We start from the raw sequence: 18,849 nt of genomic DNA, 5'->3' as shown, positions 1-18,849 counted from the left end.
ACTTACCTATTCTGCACCTGAGTAGCTGCAAAATGAACATAATTCTTCTTCTCAAGAAGTTTCGCCAGTAGATTCTCAATTGCACCCTTCTGATTTTGAAAAGCTTCTTCCAAAAACTGATACCTTAAAACCAAAACAAAACTACATTTAAAACAAAACATTTATGATTAAGATTTTGGAAATAAAGAACAGCTACATAAATCAATCTTGAAACCTTAATTAAGTGATCAACTCTATGCTGGCCACTCATACCTTATCTCAACAGCAACTTTTAATTGGCAATCACCCATCTCCCTCCAACTCTGACCCTGAAACGCCATTATGAAAGAAAAAAATTACTCAGATAATGGTTGAGTGCTCTTATATTAGAGTTTTCATTCAGGATTACACCTTTTTAAAAATTCAAATATTGGCATAAGTTGTATACATTTTAAATCATAAAGCGTAACCACATTACAGAAAATACTATAAAAGGCAGGGAAATCACCCATAGTTCCAACATCACAAACTCACTGCTACCACTGTAATATATAGTTCCTTAATCTTTTAATTATACATGTACTTATTTACTTATTTTTTAATAAAGACAAGGTCTATGTTACCCAGGCTGGTCTCAAACTCTTGGCCTCAAGGAATCCTCCTGCCTTGGCCTCTCAAAGTGCTGGGATCACAGGAGTGGGCCACTGCATGTGGCCTAACTATGCATTTTTAAATGCAATTATAATAATAATGAACATGCAAATTTACATCTGACTTTTATTATTTATCTTGTCTTTATAATTACACTTAAAATAATTTTTCAGTTCTGGATGCCATGTACTGTCAAACTTTCCACAAGGGTTAAATCAATATAAAACATCACATCAACACCAGTTTTACTTTGTCAGCATGAATGCTATATGTTAAAATTTTCTAATCATAGTAGTGCAAATGTAGACTCTAATAACATTTATTTGGCTACAAGGAAGCCAGAATAATAGTTTTCTTTGCTACTTTTATTTCCTTTTTGTAAGTTATTTATTAGGTTTTTAAGTTATTAAGTCAACAAATATTATTTAGTTTTTTTCTATGTCCTTTTTACATGGACGAAAGAATCCATTATTGTTTGTATTACCAACAAATAGTCACAAATACAAAATGATACCATACTGTGACAAGAGATATAATTCAGGTATATATAATTTACAAGAAACCACTGCCTACCTCGGCCTCAATACCAAGAAAAGCATAGCAGAGAAGTAAGAACAGCATCTTATGCTAGGTACAGAGGCATGTTTGAGACACGTAAATACTTCAATATGGACAAATAAAAATATACAAAAGTCAGAATATGAGACAATAAATGATAAAATCCACACATAAATACTTCAATATGGCCAAAGAAAAATATACAAAAGTCAGAATATGAGACAATAACTGATAAAATCCAGAGGCAAACTGTGAAGGGCCTAGTATAGCACACTACTTGTGCATTTAATTCTCTAATAATGGAAAACCTCTGAAGAATTCTAACCAGAATGTAATAATCACATTTACATTCTAGGAAAATCATCATACAGAAATATAAAAGACCCAAAGAAGGGAGTGGAAGGGAAAGACCAGCTAAAACTCTAAGACAGTAACTCATATGAGAGATCAGGGTACAGTACTGGTTGGTACAGCCAAACAAACAAGCTGGAACTGACTTTATCAGTGAGATCAGCAGAATTGAGAGGTTATGTGTCAGTCATGGCAAGGTCCATGGTACAACCTGAAAACTAAATGCCTAGCTAAGGCACAGTCAAGAAACAAATCATTGGAAATGAGTTCACAATTACTGTGTAATTGTCTATATGGGCACTAAAATCACAAAAGTAATAATACTATGAGCATCTAAATGTCTATTGTTTCTTCAATGAAAGTCTCAGCTAAGGCAGACAAGAGGAAAGACTATGAAATTGTTAACGTAAAGGAAAGTTTGTTAAGATAAAGGGAAGTTTACTTAGTAGTGGGATACAAGAGGTACAAGAAGAATGGAGGACAGCAGGAGAGAAAATGTAGATCAATATGGGAATTTCTGTTACAGAAAACTGCTGGTGCAGTGATTTTATTGTGGTAAAATATACGTAGTAAAATTTACCCGTTTGAACTTTTTTTCTGAGTCAGGGTCTCACTCTACCGCCCAGGCTGGAATGCACTGGAACCATCACGGCTCACTGCAGCCTCAAACTCATAAGCTCAAGCAATCCTCCTGCATCATTCTCCCGAGTAGCTGGGACTATAGACACGCGCTTTTTTTTTTTTTTTTTTACTTTTTTGTAGAGATGAAGTCTTGCCATGTTGCCCAAGCTGGTCTTGAACTCCTGGTCTCAAGTGATTCTCCTGCCTTGGCCAAAATGCTAGGATTACAGACATGAGCCACCACATCCAGCCCAATTTAACCATTTTTAAGGAGAATATTTTTAAAGCTCAACTGTCTACAATGTTGAGCAACATTATAACTTGTATAAGATATTAATAGCACAGGCCGGGCGTGGTGGCTCACATCTGTAATTCCAGCACTTTGGAAGGCCGAGGCAGGCAGATAACGAGGTCAGATCGAGACCATCCTGGACAACATGGTGAAACCCTGTCTCTACTAAAATACAAAAAAATTAGGCCGGCATGGTGGTGTGTGCCTGTAGTCCCAGCTAGTCAATATGCGGAGGCAGGGGAATCACTTGAACTGGGGAGGCGGAGACTGCAGTGAGCCAAGGTCATGCTACTGCACTCTAGCCTGGCGACAGAGTAAGACTCTGTCTCAAAAAAAAAAAAAAAAAAAAAAAGATACTAATAGCACAAAAAAGCATGCGAGTATTTTAAGAGAGTTTGTTTGTTTGTTTTTGAGAAAGAGTCTCGCTCTGTCGCCCAGGCTGGAGTGCAGTGGTGCAATCTCGGCTCACTGCAACCTCCACCTCCCAGGTTTGAAGCAGTTCTCCTCCTCAGCCTCCCGAGTAGCTGGGACTACAGACGTACACCACCACGCCTGGCTAATTTTTTTTTTTTTTTTTTTTTTGAGACGGAGTCTTGCTCTGTCGCCCAGGCTGGAGTGCAGTGGCGCAATCTCGGCTCACTTGCAAGCTCTGCCTCCTGGGTACACGCCATTCTCCTGCCTCAGCCTCTCCGAGTAGCTGGGACTATAGGTGCCCGCCACCACGCCCGGCTAATTTTTTGTATTTTTTTTTTTTTTTTTTAGTAGAGACGAGGTTTCACCGTGGTCTTGATCTCCTGACCTCGTGATCCGCCCGCCTCGGCCTCCCAAAGTGCTGGGATTACATGCGTGAGCCACCGCGCCCGGCCACGCCTGGCTAATTTTTGTATGTTTAGTAGAGATGGGGTTTTGCCATGTTGGCCAGGCTGATCTCGAACTCCTGACCTCAGATGATCCGCCCACCTCGACCTCCCAAAGTGCTGGGATTATAGGCATGAGCCACTGCTCCTGGCGAGAGGCTTTTAAAGAGGCTTTACTGTTAGATAGGGGACCCAAAGTTTGTTCCTTCGTGAAAGAGCAACATTTGATTTATCCCACATACTATGATTTCTCCATATCCAATAAAAACTATTACTATGTTAAATCTGAACAAATAAAGTAGAAATATGAGGATTCCATGCTAACCCTTTTGACTTAGCTTTATTTACATTGTGATGAAAAACAATCTTTTTGAAGGAGAATTTGATGATGTCAACAAATAAGCATTTGATAGAAAGGTTAACTAGTATCAAAATTCACAAAATTCTAACTCATAAAATTTAACCATGTACAAATTCTCCATATCCCAAAATAAATATTTTTCAAAGTCCTGTTTCTAAATATATCTTGTTACATTCATCTGAACAAGAAACAAGCAAACACACACTATTTTCCTAAATATGATATACCTAGGTAAACTGAATTTTCTTTAATCAAAATTACAGCTGAAATGGGGAGAAAGAATAACCAACAAATGAACTAAATGTAGTTTTGATTAATACATAAATACTTCAAAGTAACTTCTTAGATTTCAATCTTGCATTTTAAAGTAGTATTTATTTATTTATTTAGAGACGGAGTCTCACTCTGTTGCCAGGCTGGAGTACAGTGGCGCGATTTTTGGCTCACTGCAACTTGTACCTCCTGGGTGCAAGCGATTCTCCTGCCTCAGCCTCCCGAGTAGATAGGACTACAGGCGTGAGCCACCACACCCAGCTAATTTTTGTATTTTTGGTAGAGACGGGGTGTCACCATGTTGGCCAGGATGGTCTCAATCTCTTGACCTCGTGATCCGCCCACCTCGGCCTCCCAAAGTGCTGGGATTACAGGCGTAAGCCACCGCGCACAGTCTAAAGTAGTAATTCTTGTGGGCTTTCTTAGTCACAATGAACTATTCTCCATATTTCAAAATGAGTAAAATAAAGTAAAAATTATGTATGCCCAGGATTTAGTTAGGACAGACTAAGTAAAACTTTTTGTGCTTCTGGCTAGAATTATATAAACTTGGTAAAATTATCTGGTTTTGATCAGAATTAATCAGTGTGCTTAGCTTTTTTAAATTATTGAGATATAAATTATATTTAATACAGTTTTGTAAGAAGTTTATGAAAATATGGTGCTCATGAGTAAAGGGTAAGAGATAAATAATAAAAGGGTGTTTTTTTGCTGGGCACAGTGGCCCACACCTGTAAGTCCCAGGTACTCAGGAGGCTTAAGGAGGCTGATGTAAGAGGACCACTTGAGCCCAGGTCAAGGCCAGTCTGGGCAACATGCATACAAATATACATGGATGGGTGTTTTTTAAAAGGCTGAGAATCACTTAGCTAATAACTTCAAACTTCTGAATGTACATTATGGTCTTATTAAGTCCTGTGCTCTACTACTCTACTTTGCAAGTGATACAGTACTATTCTTAGTAATCGTCACTGTATATAGTAAGCTTTGATTTTGGCACACCTAGGGAAAAATGCATCATAGTGCTTTATATCCAAACTGAATAAGAGAACCCTTTTAATAAAACCCAGTTTCATTTTTCTTCAGTTATTCCATTTTTTAAAATTACATTAAATTTCAAACATATATTAGAAGTCTAATTCCGCTGAATCGATCACCCATTTTCAAGAAGTATCCATTCATAGCTGATTTTATGTATACACCCACCCACTCCATCACCTGGACTACTGTGAAGAAAATTCCAAACATCATACTTTATCTAAACATTTCTCAATCTATAGATGGCAATAGCCTATTCTGATAACTTACGACATTTTCAGGCACTGGGCTAAGTATCTTAACATGCATTCTCTCATTTAACCTTTAGAAAAACTTAATGACTTAGATACTACTACTATTTTCATAGTTTAAAGCTGGATGACTTCGACAACCCTCTGCGTCTCACTTCTTCTCCAGTAAAATATAGAACAATCATCATATATACATGCACAGGACTGTCCTAAGAATTAAACTGGTCAAAATGCACAAAGCAAAGCACTTAAGGCATACTAAGGATTTAATGCTTGCTATCACTGTTATTCTTAGCAGTAATTTTAAAGGATTTATACCGTTAGAATTTATATTGTTGCAAATGTATATTGTTCCTTATTTAAAGCTCTATATGAAGGGGAGATGATAACAACCATAAGAGTTCAGGAAAAGGACAGAGAGTAGGAAATGTGAGCAACTGTGAGGAAAATCTGAAAGGGTAGAAATTTCTATGAAGTATGGGAAAGACATTAAAATCCTCACATAAATAGAACAGGGACCAAAAGCTAACTCTAATTAAATCTCAAAGATCACAGTGACATCACCTGAATTTCAATTACCTAAGACTTCATTAGAACAGGATGTCACTTTCTATTGCTGTCTTCAAAATCATTTATCTTTTCTTCTGTAATATCTAATCTTCTGGCCGGGCACGGTGGCTCACGCCTGTAATCCCAGCACTCTGGGAGGCCAAGGTGGGCAGATCACAAGGTCATGAGTTTGAGACCAGCCTGACCAACATGGTGAAACCCCGTCTCTACTAAAAATACAAAAATTAGCTGGGCGTGGTGGTGCACGCCTGTAATCCCAGCTACTCAGGAGGCTGAGGCAGGAGAATTTCTTGAACTTGGGAGGCGGAGATTGCAGTGAGCCGAGATTGCGAGATTGCGCCACGGCACTCCAGCCTGGGCGACAGAGTGAGACTCTGTCTCAAATTAAAAAAAAACTAATCTCTGTTAATCCTATCCAAAATTAACCCCCCCATCAAAAAAAACCAGTGAGCAATGAAAAGTCATAAGTACATTAATATATGTATAATTGGCATCCCCAAAGGAGAAAAACAGAGGGAAGAGAAAAATATTAGAAATAGTAGTTACGGATAAAAGTTTTTCAAATTTGATGATCTATAGCTCTAAGAAGCTCAACATCCCCCAAGCACAAGAAACATTCAGAAAACTACACTAAGGTATATAATTTCCAAACTGTTTAAAACCAGTGATAAAGAGAAAATATTAAAAGCAACCAGAAGAGAAAAAAGATACATTGTATACAAATGAACAAAAATAAAACAGATTTCTTGATGGAAACAATGAGAGTGGAGCAACATCTTTAAACTACTCAAAGAAAACTTTCAGCCTTGAATTATTTATCCAGAAAAGTTAATATGAAGGTGAAACTACTGGGAGAGATAAAGATGTTCACTATTTTGACTGTGATGATGGATTCACAGTCCGTCACCACAAAGCAGAGATCTAAAACCTATACCACTACAAAGCAGAGATCCAAAAGTGCTATGACCTTAACATAAGGGTATACTAAGAGTAACCTGCCCCTCCATCACCTCAAAAAGACTGAATGACAGTAACATTGATTCTGTGGAAGAGGACAGGGGAGATCCTCAGAAGTTGTATCCACAAAACACTTCACATGTGAATTTTCAGACCAAGCGCACATCATCTTGGTGGTTCAAAACTTCATTCCAGAAATTTAACTGTCGGAAACTGGTAGCGCTTCCAGGCAATAGCAACAGGAAATTCAATCCTTTATTGTGGGAAGTATCTTAATTTTAGACAAAAAAAAATTGCATAATTTTTCAAGTAAAGAGGAAAGTTCATAGTTTTAAAAGACTACATATATAAGGAAAAACGGCACCCTAAGCAAGAATCAACAGAAATACCAGGAAGAACAGACTCACTAACAGAGGCAAAATAAATACATGTACTCTATTTAAAGAATAAAACACAGCTAAAATGTTCAGACAACTATTTAAAATTTTAGATGAAGTATACAAAAGACATCTTTGAACTTTTTTTTGCTATCTAAAAATAAAGTTTTTAAAAGGGGAGGAGCTGGCTGATCTAAAATATTTAAATTATAATGGATGGATTTTAATGGCAGTTTAGACATAAAGAGTATTTGTGAACTGAGATTGTTCAGAGAAAAGTGTCTCCCTGTTTTGCATTTTCAATGTAAAAAAAGGGGGAGAATACAAACATTAAGAGAAATGGAGAATGGATTGAGGGGAGTCTAACATACATCTCACTGGAATTCCAGAAGGACCAACAAAGAATGCAACACATGGAATATGTGAAGAGATTACTGATTGAAAGACACAATCATAATGCACATTTTTAAAGACATCTTTGTTATTCTTTACACGTTTCTTTAGGTATACTTCTGTGTATAAATTACGCATCTTGTGACTCTTAAAAGACTTTTAAGACTCTTAAAGTACAAAGGCCAGGCATGGTGGCTCACCCCGTAATCAGCAACAATTTGGGAGGCTGAAGTGGGAGGATCGCTTGTGGCCAGAAGTGCAAGACCAGCCAGGGTAATAAAGCGAGACCCTGTCTGGACAAAACATTTTAAAAAACGACTAGGGGTGGTGGCACATGCCTGTGCTTCCAGCTACTTCAGAGGATCACCTTAGTCCAAGAGTTTGAGGCTGCAGTGAGCTATGATCACACCACTGCTCTCCAGCCTTGGTGACAGAGTGAGACCTCATCCCTTTAAAAATAAAAAGGTATGTAGTCATTATTGATATGAACTAAATTTGCCTATTTGCCAGGAAATATTCAAAGGGTAGGGACACCACAGTAAATAAGGTAAAATAAGGTCCTGTTCTTCCTTTCCTTACATTTTAATTAAGGAGAAAACAAAAATTTGAATAGGGTGATGTGATAGAGAGGACGTAAGTGGCTAAACATTCTACATTGGATACATGCACAGAAGGGAACTCTTGAAGACGTGATGACACCTACAATTATTTCAAAGATAGGAACTAGACAGGCACAGAGAGATAAGAAATGAGCTGTAAATAATCAGAGGTAAAGCTGCATTTTTGCAAATGAAAATGACCAATTGGTTTTATTCTTTGCAATAATTTTGCCAATTAATACAATTTTCACATGGGATACTTCTCAACCCATCTGCCCTCTTTGCCAAATGGGTAACTTTTATCTGTGGAACTAATGACTCTGAATGTGTTTCTTCCTCAAGTCTTCATTCCTGATATTCTTCTCTTTCAAGTTAACTCTTAGCCATACGGAATTATTCTCCTTCTAGCCATAAGCAATGATTCTGCTGGGTAACTGACTCATTGAATCTATGGGCTCTTCAGATAGTTTGATATCCTAATAGGATCAGAAACTATAATATTAAAATTAATGAGGCTATGTTTCAGCAATACCCAAATGAATTAATTCAAATTTTAAAGAATACTCAGAGATGAACTATTATGGAACCAAATACTCAATCTCAGTCTCATACAGACTATACAACTCCAAGATAGCAAGGACAGAGCATATTTTTTCATTATTGTATAGCTATCACCTAGCAAGGTACCTGGTATATGGTGAGTACTCGAATATCTACCGAACAAATGAGATCAATGAATACTCATTTGTTGAGTGAAGTTCAATAAACAAACCATTTTGTCTGACAATAAGTGTACCCCATGAAAAAATTATGCTTGGATAGGAAATCTTTATTTGTTGCCATAGCTCTGAATCTAGCTCCCTAAGAGGACTGATGGTAGATACGTATTTACGTATCACTTCTACCAAAAATGTATTCAGATTCTTCAACAACTTGGATTGCATCTGAAAGAATTTTTAGGGTCGGGCATGGTGGCTCACTCCTATAACCCCAGCACTTTGGGAGGCCGAGGTGGGTGGATCACCTGAGGTCAGGAGTTTTGAGACCAGCCTGGCCAACATGGTGAAACTGTCTCTACTAAAAATACAAAAATTAGCCGAGCATGGTGGTGGGCGCCTGTGATCCCAGCTACTTGGGAGGCTGAGGCAGGAGAATAGCTTGAACCCAGGAAGCGGAGGTTGCAGTAAGCCAAGATCGCACCATTGCTCTCAAGCCTGGGCCACAGAGCAAGACTCTGTCTCAAAAAAAAAAAAAAAAGAAAAAAAAACATTTAGAAGAATTTACAGAAAAACTAAAAAAATGAGTTTCAGCACAGGTTCTTTTAAAGCTATGAATAATGCAAACTACCTGGGATGATTTACCAGTATTCTTAAAAGATCGTAAAAACAATTTTTTATATCCAGGCCATAATATAAGATTCTTATCTAACTAGCCTGGAACAGGAATGAGGCATCAATATATTTTTTTAAATCTCCCTAAATAGTTTTAATATAAATTTAGAATTGTGAATATCTGCTCTCACGTTTATCCATACAAAATCTTAATTCAAAAGTCCAATTCTAAGAAAAGCTATTCCTTCCCTTCCTTTTCTTCTTTCCCTTCTCTCTTCCTCTCTCCCTCCTCTTCCTCTCTCCCTTTTTTTTTTTTTTTAAATAATGGAGATGGGGGCTGGGTGCAGTGGCTCACACCTGTAATCCCAGCACTTCGGGAGGCCAAGGCGGGCAGATCACGAGGTCAGGAGTTTGAGACCAGCCTGGCCAACATAGTGAAACCCCATCTCTACTAAAAATACAAAAAAATTAGCTGAGTGTGGTGGCACGCACCTGTAATCCCAGCTACTCGGGAGGCTGAACTGGGAGAATCGCTTGAACTCAAGAGGCGGAAGCTGCAGTGAGCCGAGACCATGCCATTGCACTTCAGCCTGGGTGACAGAGTGAGACTCTGTCTCAAAATGAATGAATGAATGAATGAGATGGTGTTTCACCATGTTGCCCAGGCTTGTCTCCAACTCCTGGACTCAAGCGATCCACCAGCCTCAGCCTTCCAAAGTGCTCAGATTACAGGCATGGGCCATTGCACTCTGATGAAAAGCTATTTCTTTAAGAAAATATTTTAGAGAAACCTCACTTACATCATGCAAGTAACTATGATCATAAACTATCTTACTCTTTAATAAAAATATCTGATACTAGGTTTTAAGTAGCCACTCTCTCTTAAACAGTATCCTCAAAAACAATCTAAAATTACTCTAACTATACACAAAATTGCAATAGGGTATAAAAATTATTAAGTGAAGTTAATATTGGAATGAAATGGAGCCAGGTGTGGTGGCTTATGCCTGTAATCTAAACACTTTGGGGAGCCAAGGCAGGAGGATCACTTGAGGCCAGGAGTTCAAGACCAGCCTGGGCAACACAGTGAGACCCTATTTCTTAAAAAAAAAAAAAAAAAAATTAATGTATTAAGGTGGAACAAAGGTGACTTTCACTTTCGGCCAGGACACGACTGGTACCAGACTAGCCCTTGTCACCAAAAATTATTAAAAAAGACAGAAATACATGAGGCAACTATATTCAGTCACTGAACCACATGTAGACAAAAATCTACATTCCTTTAGAGAGCATCATAATCATCCTACCTCTCTGTCTGTAGACAATTTTATGATAACTGGAACAGGGGGCTAGAGACCAAGTAGAGCAGAGGCAAAAATCATGGTGTGGGCTCATGAGTGGCTGAAATCCATGGGGCAGGGCACTGGAATGGAGGGAACAATGTAGGATGAGAATGGGGAACAGAGGGTAGATAGAGGGAAGAGAAGATATTGAATATGTGTGAATTCCTCACAAGTCCTTGGTCAAAGTCTGGGCTATATATGACAGGGTGAGACTACACAAAGTTTAGCAGACTGCAGTTGCTATAAAGTTGACACTGGAAGAGAAGAACTAGAGGTTATGGAGTTCTAGAAGAATTCAGCTTGAATTCTATCTTCAGAGGAGAAAGACTTTGTTAATCTCCCTGGGGTCTACCTGAGAAACCAGAAAGGTCACCCCTAAAGGACTATACCCTGGAGTAAGCTCTACCCTGGGCCTATCCTGTCCTAAGAAAACCTAAATAAAACCAAGCCTTGACAAGATCTTCTAAGAAACAAGGTTCAGAAATTGGGTACCACCAACTTAGAAAGGCTTGGGAAATGACTTGGGCTTTCTACAGATCTTCCCTAACAAAGCATAAAACCAAGCATACACAAGCTTACAGTAATTTAAATGCCTACAAGAACAATCAAGTCTTCAGAGGAAGATAAAATTTCTAGAATTTCTACAGTGTATTGTCCACAATGTCCCAATCACAATAAAAAATTACCAGGCATTCAAAGAAACAGGAAAGCCTAACTCATAGCAAGAAAAAAAGTACTCAATACAAACTGACACCAAGATGATCTAGATGTTGTAACGAGCTAAAAGTTTAAATGGGCTATTGTATATTTATTCAAACCTTTAAATGAACACAGGTTCTTAGTGAACAAAATGAGAGGAAATCTCAATAGATAGATGGAAACTACTAAAAGAAAAAAGGAAATTCTACAAAAGTACAATAACTGAAATGAAAAACGTCACTGGATGGACTTAGCAGCAAATGGGAGATGTCTGAAGAAAGGCTACGTGACCATGAACACACATCAATAAAAAGTATCCAGTCTGAAGAAGAGAGGGAGAGAATAAATTCAAGAAAAATGAACAATCATCAGGGATTCTTGTGACAAAATCGAATAGTCTAACATACGTGTAACTGAAGTCCTGGGAGACTTGGGGTGTTTTTCGTTTTTGGAGATAGGTCTCACTCTGTCGCCCAAGCTGGAGTGAGCACAGTGGCATGACCACAGCTCACTGCAGCCTCAATCTCCTGGCCTCAAGCGATCCTCCCACCTCAGCCTCCCAAGTAGCTGGGACTACATGCATGCACTGCCATGCCTGGCTAATTTTAAAAAATGTTATGGTAGAGGTGGGGTCTTACTATGTTGCCCAGGCTGGTCTTGAACCCCTGGGGTAAAGTGATCCTCTCACCTCAGCATCCCAAATTCCTGGGATTACAGGCGTAAGCCACCATAACTGGCTGGAAAATCTGTTTTGAGGAATAATGGCCAATTTCCCAAATTTGATGAAAATCAGCTCAGTGAACGCCACAGAGGATAAACAAAGACGAACATATATAAAAACTTCATGGTCAAAAGGGAAAGACCAAAGAAAAAGAGGAAATCCTGAAAGCAGCCAGAGAAAAGCCATAAAACATTCAGGAAGGAACAATACGAATGACATCCAAAACAATGGAAGCCAGAATACAAAGTAGTAATATCAATATCTTTTTAATGTTAAAAGACAAAACTGTCAACCCAGAATTCTAGAGTAAATCATCCTTCTAAATTGAAGATTTTTTTGTTTTTGTTTTTGAGACAGTCTCGCTTGGTCACCCAGGCTGGAGTGCAGTGGGGTGATCTCAGCTCACTACAACCTCCGCCTCCTGGGTTCAAGCAATTCTCCTGCCTCAGCCTCCCAGGTAGCTGGGACAACAGGCATATGCTCCCACGCCCAGCTAATTTTTTGTATTTTAGTAGACAAGGTTTTCACCATGTTGCCCAGACTAGTCTCGAACTCCTGAGCTCAGGCAATCCACCTGCCTCAGCTTCCCAAAGTGCTGGGATTACAGGAGTGAGCCACTGCACCTGGCTTAAATTGAGGATTTTCATATGACAAGAAGATGAGAGTGTATTCATTGTCAGCAAACCTGCAAAACAAGAAATGCTGGAGAATATTCTTTAGACCAAAGGAATATAAGAGATAGAAACTCATATATACTGGAAGGAATAAAGTGAAACAGAAATGGTAATAAATCGGTAAATATGAAACACCAGCTTTTACTTTCTCTCCTCATAACTTCCTTAAAAGACAGCTTTTTTTTTTTAAGTATTGTATGTTAAGGTATATAATGCATGAATAAATGACGTGGCAATAGTACAAAGGATAGTAATTGAGTAAAATGAATAATCCTTTTGTAAAGTTACTAAAACCATACAATATTTTAAGTAGACATTAAGTTAAAATTGCATATCACTATCCCTACAGCAATCGCTAAAAATAATAAAGTACAGCTTAAAAAGCTACAGTAGATATAAAATGGAACACCAAAAACTATTTATAAACTTAAAATAATGCAGCAAAGAGACAAAAGAACAAAACACAAAAAAAGAGAAATAAAAAACAAATAGTAAATGGTAGATTTAACCATATCACAAGTTACATTAACTATAACAAGATTACACATTCCAATTGAAAAATAGAGAGAGGAGCCTGGCATGGTGGCTTATGCCTGTCATCCCAACACTTTGGGAGGCAGAGGCGAGAGGATCACACTTGAGCCCAGGAGTTCGAGACCAGCCCAGGCAATATGGCAAGACCCCATCTCTATAAAAATTACAAAAATTAGCTGTGTGTGGTCCCAGCTACTTGGGAGGCTGAAGCAGAAGGACTGCTTAAACCCAGAAGGTTGAAATGTTTGAGAAGTAGCAAGAAAGCCAGTGTAGCTGTAGCACAGATGGAGGGATAGGCAGAGTAGTAGCAGATAAAATGCATGTACAGGGTCTTTAAAGCCACTATAAAGATTGACTAAAGAGTCACTGCAGGTTTTGAGGAGGGAAGTGATACAGCCCAACTTAGGATTCACTCTAGCAGTTGTATTAAGAATAAATGGAAGAGAGGTAGTATTAGAAGCACAGAGACTACTGCAGTAATCTAGGCAAGAAATGATCGTTGCAGAGATCAGGCTAGAGGCAACAGAGGTAGTACGTGGTAGGAGTTGGTGATATATTTTGAAGGTGAAGCCAAAAGGATTTCCTGATAAGGTTGGACTTGGGTATGAAAAACAAGTAGAGTCAAGGATGGTGCCAAGATTTTTGGCCTATGCAACTGAAAAAAAAAAAAAATGCAACTGCCAAACTGAGATGGGGAAAGGCTGCCAGAGAAAAAAGGTTTGGAGAAAGTGATCAGTAGTTGAGTTTTGGATGTGTTATGTTTGAAAAAGTAGACATTCAAGTGGGAGATGTCAGAGTCTGTAGGGCAGACAAATCTGAAAGTCCAGGAATGAACAATGAGCTAGAAATATAAATTTGGAAATAAACAACATATAGATGGTATTGTAAGCCCTAAGACTATACGTATAGATAATGGTGTAAACCCTCGTACATCCAACCTAGAAGAACAAACAAAATAAGCAAATGAGATTGAGAAAAAATAATCAGTAATTAGTAGGAAGAAAATGAAAACAATGTGTTCTTCTGGTAGCCAAGTACATAAATGTGTTATAAAAGGAACATTAAACATGTCAAATGTTGCTGATACAATAAGGTATTAAGATGAAAACTGAGAAATCACCTCTAAATTTAGTTATGTAGTGGTTATTCATGACCTTGAAAAGAGCAATGTTGGTACAATGCTGACAGTCAAAAGTATGTAAATTTAGACAGAATGGGACAGGAGGAATTACAGACCATGATTATAAGCAATTCTTTCAAGAAGTTTTTCAGGGACAGCTCTGCTGGCAAGGAAAGGAAGTTAAAGAGAAGGATTCGTGTTTCATTTTTAAAAATGGAAGAAAAACAGCAACATACCGAAATACAGGAATAATTGTTAGAGACTGAAAAACTGACAGGTTAGCAGAAAGAAGGGTAAATTTCTGAAACAATGTCATTGGCTACATGAGATGGGATGGAATACAGTGTATAAGCAGAGAAATTAGCTTTCTAAAGGAAGAGTGTTCAGCTAAGATAACAGAAATGTAGAAATATGGGTACAGGTGCTTGTTGGAAAAGTAGATGTGGTAGAGGGAGTCTGTAGTTCTCTTCTGATAGCTTCACTTTTCTCAGTGAAGTTGGAAGCAAATGCCAGTATTTCAGAGTGAGGATGAAGTATTTGACATTTAAAAGAGGGAAAGGTATGAATATACAATATGACTTCCAGACAACATTAAGGGTCTACTTGAGGGAAGTGGTCAGGAATTGAGAATGTGACCTATTGGTATCATTATGCTAGAATGTGTTTTTCTCCTGTGATATTCAGCTGGATAAACAAAATATGATAGGAAGAAAGTCAGGTTTAATCAGGACTGTAGTTATGCCAAGTGAATTCAAAAAGTGGGATATGGGAGTCAAGGCTAAATGCAAGGGAGTGATTAAACTGATTAGCCATGACATTAAATAAGGAAGGAGTTAAATGAGATCACAAAGGGATGAGGTAAAGTGAAAGGGTAGTAGGATCAATGGATTAAAATAAAAGTCACTGTGTGGTTGAATAATTGTAGAAGTTTCGTACTAAGCAGAATGAGCTGGAGTAACAGATGTGGCCACAGAGAGGAATGCTTAAAATTGAATAGAATTATTACAAATGATAAGGTCTAGTATATGACTATGCATGTGAGTGGCTATAGCAGTGTAAATGACAAGAACACTGGAAAGGAGGTCAAAGAACACAAAGACTAGAGTGTCTGAAAGATCAAATCCACGTATATTAAAATTGCTAGGACTTAATAGTAGCATTCTACAGTTTACCACTGAGTTAGGGAAAAAAACCTTTGAGAGATGAAGGGGAATGACCCAAGGGTTTTTAGATGACAGCAGCAATGAGAGGTTATGGGTGATGACATGAAATTAAAATCTGGATATTTTAGGGAGGAAAGAGAAAGAATGGTCTAAAAAAACGGTAAAAAGACTTATCTCATACCTCCAGGCCCAGTCATACACGAGATGTGGAAAAAAAAAAAAAAAAAAGTCACCAGTCACGACAGTTGCAAGAGATGCAGTGTCCACTATGCCAAATAAAGCAAAGAAAAGGATTAAAAAAAAAAGGCTGGGGATATACGGATTCTGATGACATGCCAACAATTCCAAAGGACAAAGTGGCAGAATCAGGCACATGTAGAGCCTATGGAATTAAAGTGTGACAGATGAGGTGACACCTGGGAGTGTGGCACTTGTGGCATTCTCTTGGGTAACAGAAAAATACAGATAAAAAATGTAACAATATTAGTCTAGTGGATATAAGGCTGATAATGATGGAGAGGCTGCAAATGGTGGTGGTAATGAAGGATGCAGTTTGGGTCTTCCTCTTGTAAAACTGTCAATGGAAAAGAAATTCTAGTTTCAGCGAGTCAACCCTATCTTCACCTCAAACGAGGATTGAAGACTAAGAGTGTGGTCTTAAAGTGACTATTCACTTCAGGAGAAATAAATACATTTCTCCAAAATATATTCTCTCCAAATTTATTCCATCTTGCCCCATGCTGCAATCGCTAATGTTTCTCATGAACTACCACATGCCAAACTTGTCAGCATTATTTTTCAAATGACCCAATATAACAAATTTAATAGACATGGTTCCATTTTTTTCCTGGAGACCTTCTTCATAGGATCCTCAGTTTTCATTCCTCATTCTAAATTATTTTACCCCATGGCTGTCATTCCCTTACCTTTTATTTTCTTGGTTTACTAACTTACTTTGGTGAATCACATTCTCTAATGGCTTTCCAAAAAGAGGTACATAAGAGGCAAAGCTTCTCAATACTTGCATGATGAAACATGTCTACATTTTATTCTCACATTGATTTATACTTTAGCTACAGAATTCTAGATCGAGGCTGGGCATGGTGGCTCATGCCTGTAATCCCAGCTACTTGGGAGGCTGAGGCAGGAGAATCGCTTGCACCTGGCGGGGGCAGAGGTTGCAGTGAGCCAAGACCGCACCATTGCACTCCAGCCTGGGCAACAAGAGTGAAATTCCGTCTCAAAAAAAGAGAATTCTAGATTGAAAACCTTTGCCCTTCATCTCCCAACTTTAACGATCCTGTTTTTTTTGTTTTGTTTTGTTTTTGGAGACAAAGTCTCAATCTGTCACCCAGGCTGGAGTGTAGTGGCATGATCTCAGCTTACTGCAACGTCTACCTCCTGGGTTCAAGTGATTCTCGTGCCTCAGCCTCCCGAGTAGCTGGGACTACAGGCATGCACCACCACGCCCAGCCTAACGTTCCTATTTTGATTCCTATTTCATTGCTGGCTTTGGAAACTAAAAATTTACTAAAATTTTTTTGTATTTTTAGTAGAGATGGGGTTTCACCATGTTGCCCAGGCTGGTCTTGAACTCCTGAGCTCAAGTCATCTGCCTGCCTCAGCCTCCCAAAGTGTTAGGACTACAAGCGTGAGCCACCATGCCCAGCCTAACGTTCCTATTTTGATTCCTGTTTCATTGCTGGCTTTGGAAACTTCCCTGATCTTAACCTTAATCCATAGCATACTATCATTTTATGATGTTATACACCTTGATATGGGTCTTTTTAAAAATCATTGTTCTGGGCATTAAATGGGACATTTCATCCTGGTGACTACATTCTTAGATGAATTTCTTGCAATAGTTATCTAATAATTTCCCAACATTTGTTTTCTTTTTTCTATAATTTATACTGGTCTGCTGGAACTCGTAATTTTTTTCTTTTAAATATTCTTGCGAGGGTGAAAAGGTCTCTAAATCCTAAAAGAGAGGTAGGAAGGGACAGTGAAATGAAAAAGCGTCATTACTAGCAATATGGAAGCCAGAGAGACTGAAGGCCCCTAGAGCTTAATCTCCCTGATTTCAGTCTGGTACTTCCTCCCCATGTGGACCTAATAACTCCAAGTCCAGTGCCTCTCTGATTTTATTTCTCCAGAGAATAGGTCCAATTTTTGTGACACCTATCATCTCTACGTACTAGGTATTACAGGTTCCTGAGAAATATATTGATTGGCTTCCTTCATATCTCCTTTGCATGGCCTTAGATCATTCAACCCCATTAGGCCACATATCAGATCCACCAAATCTTCCATTCATTACCCTGCTTTAAAAAAAAAAAAAAGACTGAAATCCCCATTGACGTCTCTTCTCCCATTCTTAGTCTTTATAAGTCTACAGATTTTTAAGTTCCTTTAATGTGAATAGAATTTTTGGAGGGAGATGGAAAAACCCCATGGTTTATCTAGAAATCTAGTAATGTTCTCAGGTACAAAATTTCATGCAGTTCTATAGCTGCTTTCCTTTTTCAAAACAACTTCTAAAGCGATATAAGTAAATCGAAGACTTCAATTAAAAAAAAAATTTAAAGAAAGAGAAAAAAAATAAAACATGTGGGCTGCAACTGTAATAACAGCCAATAATAGCTAAACTGTTATTGAGTGCTTACTATGCTAAGCACTTTATAGGTGCAATTCTCAGTACTTGTAATCCTCACAACAACCTTATAAAGTTGGTAGTATATTTCACTTAAAAGATACACACACAAAACATAGCTCATCTTTTTTACTATGCAGCAATTATTTTAATTTAAACAAAAATTTTTAAAAGCAGGGAGAGGCAAGAAAAAACAAAACACAGTTATAGACTGTATAAATGGATGATTATGGAATGAAGCTAAATTCAGAGGAAAATTCACATCTTTTTGATTAACTGAGGTTTCACATAAGATTCTAAAAAGTATACAGCAAAATCAAACTAAGTAAAAAATTAATAAAGATAAAAGAAAACCGTGAGGATCAGAACACTTCTAAAGAATAGAATAAATGAATTAAAAAACTGGGTCACTAAAATGACCAATAAAGACCACAAACTTATGGCCAATCTAATAGAGAACAGGAAATAAACTCAGCTATAAAA

At 38.0% G+C, this 18,849-nt stretch overlaps 1 protein-coding gene across 4 annotated transcripts in view; it reads right to left on the bottom strand.

Annotated features, from left to right (window-relative positions):
• TRIM33 (tripartite motif containing 33) overlaps window positions 1–18,849 on the bottom strand; it is a 124,118-nt gene that overhangs the window by 40,587 nt on the left and 64,682 nt on the right. For all 4 annotated transcript variants that reach the window (XM_012500551.2, XM_030824795.1, XM_030824796.1 and 1 more), the window contains exon 5: window positions 7–123. In XM_012500551.2, the coding sequence (XP_012356005.2) occupies window positions 7–123 (117 nt within the window). The remainder of the gene's footprint in view (window positions 1–6; window positions 124–18,849) is intronic.

This window comes from Nomascus leucogenys, chromosome 12 (assembly GCF_006542625.1).
Source record: "Nomascus leucogenys isolate Asia chromosome 12, Asia_NLE_v1, whole genome shotgun sequence".
Classification (NCBI taxonomy): domain Eukaryota; kingdom Metazoa; phylum Chordata; class Mammalia; order Primates; family Hylobatidae; genus Nomascus; species Nomascus leucogenys.
This window is presented reverse-complemented; position numbering and strand designations above follow the sequence as displayed.